Below are 6,336 nucleotides of genomic sequence, written 5' to 3'. Positions count from 1 at the left end.
CGGGCACCGCCAGGATGGGACCGTGCAACATGGAGAAGCACCAGGCTTGGCCAGCATGGGACCATGCCTCCCCAGGCACCACCAGGATGGGACCATGCAACATGGAGAAGCACCAGGCTTGGCCAGCATGGGACCATGCCACCCCGGGCACCGCGAGGATGGGAGTGGACTTCATGGAGAAGCACCAGGCTTGGCCAGTATGGGATCATGCCACCCTGGGCACCAGCAGGATGGGACCATGCAACATGGAAAAGCACCAGGCTTGGCCAGCATGGGACTGGACTTCATGGAGAAGCACCAGGCTTGGCCAGGATGGGATCATGCCACCCCGGGCACCGGCAGGATGGGACTGGACTTCAWGGAGAAGCACCTGGCTTGGCCAGGATGGGTCTGGACTTCATGGAGAAGCACCAGGCTTGGCCAGGATGGGACTGTGCCGCACTGGGCACCACCAAGGTGGGACTGTGCTACATGGAGAAGCTCAGGAGCACGGCCAGGATGGGGCCATGCCACACTGGGTACCACCAGGATGGGACTGTGCTACATGGGGAAGCACTGGAGCATGGCCAGGATGAGACCATGCCACACTGTGAATGGCCAGGACAGGACTGGGTTACATGGAGAAGCATCAGGGCATGACCAGGATGGGATCGTGTTGCACTGGGAATAGTCAGGATGGGACTATGCCGCCCCAGGCATCACCAGGATGGGATTGGGTTAGATGGAGAAGCACCAGAGCATGGCCAGGATGGGACCTTGCCACCATGGGCACCACCAGGAGGGGACTGGGTTACATGAGGAAGCACCAGGGCATGGCCAGGATGAGACTGTACCACTTCGGTCACCACCAGGATGGGACTGCGCTACATGGGGAAGCTCTGGGGATGGGACCATGACACAGTGGGAATGGCCAGGACGGGACTGGATTACATGGAGAAGCACCAGGGCACCACCAGGATGGGATCATGCCACACTGGGAATGGCCAGGGTGGGACCATGCCACTCCRGGCACCACCAGGATGGAACTGKGCTACATGGAGAAGCTCTGGAGCAYGGCCAGGATGGGACCATGCCGCACTGGTCACCACCACAATGGGACCGTACTACATGCAGAAGCACCCAGCACAGCCAGGATGGGACCATGTCACACTGGGAATGGCCAGGATGGGACTGGGTTACATGGAGAAGCACCAGAGCATGGCCAGGATGGGACCGTGTCACACTAGGAATGGCTGGGATGGGACCGTGCTACACCAGACACCACCAGGATGGGTCTGTGCTACATGGAGAAGCTCTGGGGCATGGCCAGGATGGGTCTGTGCTACATGGAGAAGCTCTGGGGCATGGCCAGGATGGGACTGTGCTGCACTGGGCACCACCAGGATGGGACTGTGCTGCACTGGGAAGCACCAGGCATGGCCAGGATGGGACCGTGTCCCACCAGACAGCACCAGGATGGGACCGTGCGGCACTGGGAAGCGCCGAGTACAGCCGTGATGGCTTCTCGAGGTCTCACCTTGAGCTTCCTCCGGGCGTTGAACTTCTTCAGACACTCTACCGTCTCCTGCCTGTGCATCATGGAGGCCACGGTGGAGCGTTGCTGCGGGAGAGACGGCGGGTAAGAGCGAGGAGCCGGCGCCGCGGGTGTCCCTCYGGCGCCGGGAGAGACCCGGGGGCTCCCCGGGGAGGGTGGCGGCTACTTACGCAGACCCACGGGTGCTTGAGGGCTTCGTGGGCTGTGATGCGCTTGGCGGGGTTGATGGTTAGCATCTGGTTGATGAGGTTTTTCGCTTCGGGGGTGACCGTGTCCCACTCGGGAGACGGGAACTGYGGGCGAGACACAAGGGCCGGCGGCCCGGAGCCGGTCACGGATGGGGAATGGCAGCCCCGCGGCGGGAGGAGAGGGACGGCCGTGACCCTCCGCCTCCCCACCCATCCCCGGGCCACTGGAGATGCGGCCCGAAGCTCCCGCTTTTCCCCCAGTCACGAGCGGATGTGGTGTTGCTCATTAGGTTCCAGAGTTAACGTCACCCCACCCCCACCCCCAATGCGCAGACAAGCGGAAAACGGCCCACGGGAGCCACGGAAAGACCCGAGCGAGCGAGCCCCGCAGCCAGGGTGGCGCCAGGRTGGCAGGGGCTCTGGAAGGAAGAGGAGGAGGAGGAGGAGGAAGAGGCAACGGTGGCAGCCGGAGGTAGAGCCAGGAGCGACAGAGCCGGGCCGGGGGACAGCAGAGGGGGGGGGGCCGAAAGGAAGGACAGAGAGAGCCGTCCCGGGCGAACTGCCGGGGCCGGCGAGGTACCCACTGGAGCCGGGCTCGGGGCTCGCGCCGCGCTTCCTGCGGGCTGCCGGGTGCCGTGCGTGGAGATATGAGGCCAGGTCTTCGGAAGGCGCCGGCAGCGCCGCCGCGGCGGCTGCGCGGCGCCCGGACACTTACGTCGTAGGCGCCGGCCTTGATCTGTTGGTAGAGCTTGTGCTGGTCCTCGTCCCAAAACGGCGGGTAGCCCACGAGCAAGATGTAGAGGATGACGCCTACAGTGAGGAAGGGAGCGGGGTGAGGGCTGGACCTGGAATGTTCCTCTTTCCCGCTCCGGTCCCCTCGGCTGGAGTCGCCGGGATGGCGCCGAGCGCCGCGGTCACCCGTAGCCTGCTCGTGGTGGAGCGCGGCCCGGCTGGGGCACGTGGCCGGCTCTGCCCGCGGCACAGGGGTGGAAATGGGGATGGGCTGGGATGGGAAAGGGATGGGGATTGGGATGGGACTGGGAGGGGGACGTGGATAGGGGCCAGGATGGAAATGGGGATGGAACTGGGATGGGACTGGGATGGGACCAGGAAGGGATGGGACGGGGCCAGGAAGGGGACTGGGATGGGACAAGGAAGGGAATGGGAATGGGATGGGGCTGGGATGGGACGAGGATTAGGAATGGGATGGGACGAGGATTAGGAATGGGATGGAGACTGGGAAGGGGACCAGAATGGGAATTGGGATGGGGACTGGGATGGGGACCAGGATGGGGATGGGACAAGGAAGGGGATGGGATGGGGACCAGGATAGGAACCAGGATGAGAACTGGGATGGGGATGGGGCAAGAAAGGGGACAAGACGTGGACCAGGATAGGAAGCAGGATGAGAACTGGGATGGGACTGGAATGAGAACTGGGACAGGGACAGGACCGGAACGGGGACAGGGATGAGAACTGGGACAGGGACGGGAACTGGGACAGGGACAGGGATGGGGCCGGGGCCGAGGTCAACTCTTACCGCATGCCCAGATATCCACCGGTTTGCCGTAGGCTTCTTTGCGCAGGACTTCGGGAGAGAGATAGCCGGGCGTGCCGGCGAAGCCTGGAGCCGGAGAGAGGCGGGAGGTGAGCGGGCGCGGAGCAGGGCCGCGGCGGGTGCCGGACGCTGGACGCGCGGCGGCACTCACCGAACCAGGCCTGCTGATCCCCCTGCACCTCGATGGCGAGGCCGAAGTCAGCCAGCTTCACGGCCGCCCCTTTGCATTTGCTAGCCAGGAGCAGGTTCTCCGGCTGCCGCCGGAAGGGCATCGCACGGCAGCAGGGAAGGAGGGATGGCGAAGGTGAGAGGAGGAGAAGGGGAGAGAAGAACACAACGGTTTGCAGCAACGGGTCGGAGAGCCACGGTTGAGCCCGGTACCGGAGTCGTTGGGTCCATCCCAACCCATCCCGGCTAAACCCATCTGCCTCCCCGCACCGGTCCGAAATCCAGCTGGGGTTTGCTGGATGGGTGTGTGTCCCAAACGGGTGGCACAACCCCCCGGAGAGCTGCCCCAGCCCCGATTCGAGCCTGATTTCGGGGAGAACGGTGTCTTCCCGATCCCCGTCCTGGCAGCTGGAGCGACCCAAGCCACCGCGCTGCAATGGCACGGCTGGCACGGCAGGAGGAGCCCAGCTCCGTCTCCATCGCTGCGCACTAAAGGCCAGCTCCACCACCGCGTCAGAGCACGGTCCTGCATCCAACGTGCCAGCTCCATGGCCGCATCCGAACACAAGCCCACGTCCCAGCTCCATCGCATCCCAGCACAACCTATATCGCAGCTCCATCCCGGCACGACTCCATATCCCAACTCTATTACTGCATCCCAGCATGACCCCAGATCCCAGCTCCATCACTGCATCCCAGCACAAATCCCCTGGCCAGCTCCATCACCGCACCCGCGTCCGAGCCCCTGTCCCTGCTCCATGAGCACGTCCCAGCATGACCCCATAGCCCAGCTCCATCGCTCCATCTGAGGACAACCCTGTAGTCCAGCTCCACCACTGCATCCCAGCACAATCCCATAGCTCAGTTTCATGATAGCGTCCCAACCTGACCCCGTAGTTCAACTCCATCACCACATGCCAACACGATACCATAGGCCAGCTCCATCACCACATCCCAGGGACAACACCACGCCTCATCTCCATCACTGCATCCCAGTGCAATCCCATAGCCCAGCTCCATCGCTGCATCCCACCACAACCCCGTAGCCCATTTTCATGGCTGCATCTCAGCACGATAGCCCAGCTCCATCACCGCATCCCAGCGTGGCCCCATAGCCCAGCTCCATCACCATATCCCAACCTGACCCCGTATCCCAGCTCCATCACTGCATCCCAGTACGGCTACATATCACACCTGCATTACTGCATCCCTGCACAAACCCATATCCAAGCTCTATCACTCCACCCAATTATCCCAGCTCCACCACCACATCCCAGCGCAGCCCCACAGCCATCTCCATCCATGCATCCCTGCATGACCCCATATCCCAGCTTCATTATCACATCCCAGCACAACCTACATCCCAGCTCCATCAGTATCGCAGCACGATGCCATGGCTCATCTCCGTCACCGCATCCCAGCACGATCCCATAACCCAGCTCCATCGCTGCATCCCAGTACGATCCCATAACCCTGTTAAATCACTGCACCCCAGCACAACCTCAGCTCCATCACCATATGCCAGCATGACCCCACAGCCCAACTACAGCACTGCATTTAAGGACAACCCCATAGCCCAGCTCCATCACCGCATTCCAGCAAACTCCATTTCCCAGCTCCACCACTGCATCCCAGCACTACCTCATAGCCCAGTTTCATGACAGCATCTCAGCATGATCCCATAGCCCAGCTCCATCAGCGCATCCCGGCACAACGCCATATCACAGCTCCATCACCACATCCCAGGGATGACATCTTGTCTCATCTCCAGCAATGCATCTCAGCACCACCCCATAGCCCAGCTCCATCGCTGCATCCTAGCACAATCCCATCGCCCAGCTTCATCACCACATCCCAGGGACAACACCATGTCTTGTCTCCATCACTGCATCCCAGCGTGACCCTATAGCCCAGCTCCATCATCACATCTCAGGGACAACACTATGTCTCATCTCCAACGCCGCATCCTAGCATGACCCCATAGCCCAGCTCCATCACCACATCCCAGGGACAACACCATGTCTCATCTCCATCGCTGCATCCCAGCGTGACCCCATAGCCCAGCTCCATCATCACATCCCAGGGACAACACCGTGTCTCATCTCCATCGCTGCATCCCAGCGTGACCCCATAGCCCAGCTTCATCACCACATCCCAGGGACAACACCATGTCTCGTCTCCATCACTGCATCCCAGCGTGACCCCATAGCCCAGCTTCATCACCACATCTCAAGGACAACACTACGTCTCATCTCCATCGCTGCAACCTAGCATGACCCCATAGCCCAGCTCCACCACCACATTCCAGCATGATCCCGTAGCCCAGCTGCATCAGTGTGTCCTGCCACAACCTGGTACCCCATAGCTCAGCTCCAGCACTGCATCCCAGCAAGTCTCCACATCCCACAGTCGAGCTCCATCGCTGCAGTCCAGCATGACCCCGCATCCCAGGTCTATCCCTGAGCCTGGCACGACCCCACATCCCGCAGCCCAGCTCCATCGCCATTCAGCCCAGCACGACCCACATCTCACTCCCAGCTCCATACCTCCGCTGTGCCCAGCGCCCTGGAGCTCAGCTCCATCACTGTGTCCCACCACGACCCACATCCCAGCTCGGCACCACCCCAAACCTGAGCCGCAGAGCCACGTCCCGGCACGACGCCCTGCCCCACATCCCGCCGCGACTCCCCCCGCACAGCATCCCGATGTGTCCCTGTCCCCCTCCCTCCCCTGGGTGACAGGGCCACGCCGCGGTGGGGTGGGGGGGGGGGGACATGGGGACGCCGAGCTCACCTTGAGGTCCCGGTGCACGACCCCCATTTGGTGACAGTGGAGCACGGCCTCGAGGATCTGCTGGATGCAGTGGCTGCGGGCAGAGGCGGCGCGGC

The 6,336-nt window shown here is 62.4% G+C and overlaps 1 protein-coding gene across 1 annotated transcript in view; it reads right to left on the bottom strand.

Annotated features, from left to right (window-relative positions):
• Nucleotides 1–1,516: 1,516 nt before the first annotated feature.
• The window catches only part of LOC112964171 (calcium/calmodulin-dependent protein kinase type II subunit beta), a gene marked incomplete at both ends in the record, with an annotated part of 8,969 nt that continues 4,149 nt past the window's right edge, over nt 1,517–6,336 (bottom strand). Inside the window, 6 exons of the mRNA XM_026061904.1 lie at nt 1,517–1,600; nt 1,705–1,827; nt 2,438–2,532; nt 3,263–3,346; nt 3,432–3,534; nt 6,242–6,314. Of these exons, the coding sequence (XP_025917689.1) occupies nt 1,517–1,600; nt 1,705–1,827; nt 2,438–2,532; nt 3,263–3,346; nt 3,432–3,534; nt 6,242–6,314 (562 nt within the window). The remainder of the gene's footprint in view (nt 1,601–1,704; nt 1,828–2,437; nt 2,533–3,262; nt 3,347–3,431; nt 3,535–6,241; nt 6,315–6,336) is intronic.

The sequence above is a fragment of the Apteryx rowi genome, unplaced genomic scaffold (assembly GCF_003343035.1).
Source record: "Apteryx rowi isolate R43461 unplaced genomic scaffold, aptRow1 scaffold_1879, whole genome shotgun sequence".
NCBI lineage: Eukaryota > Metazoa > Chordata > Aves > Apterygiformes > Apterygidae > Apteryx > Apteryx rowi.
This window is presented reverse-complemented; position numbering and strand designations above follow the sequence as displayed.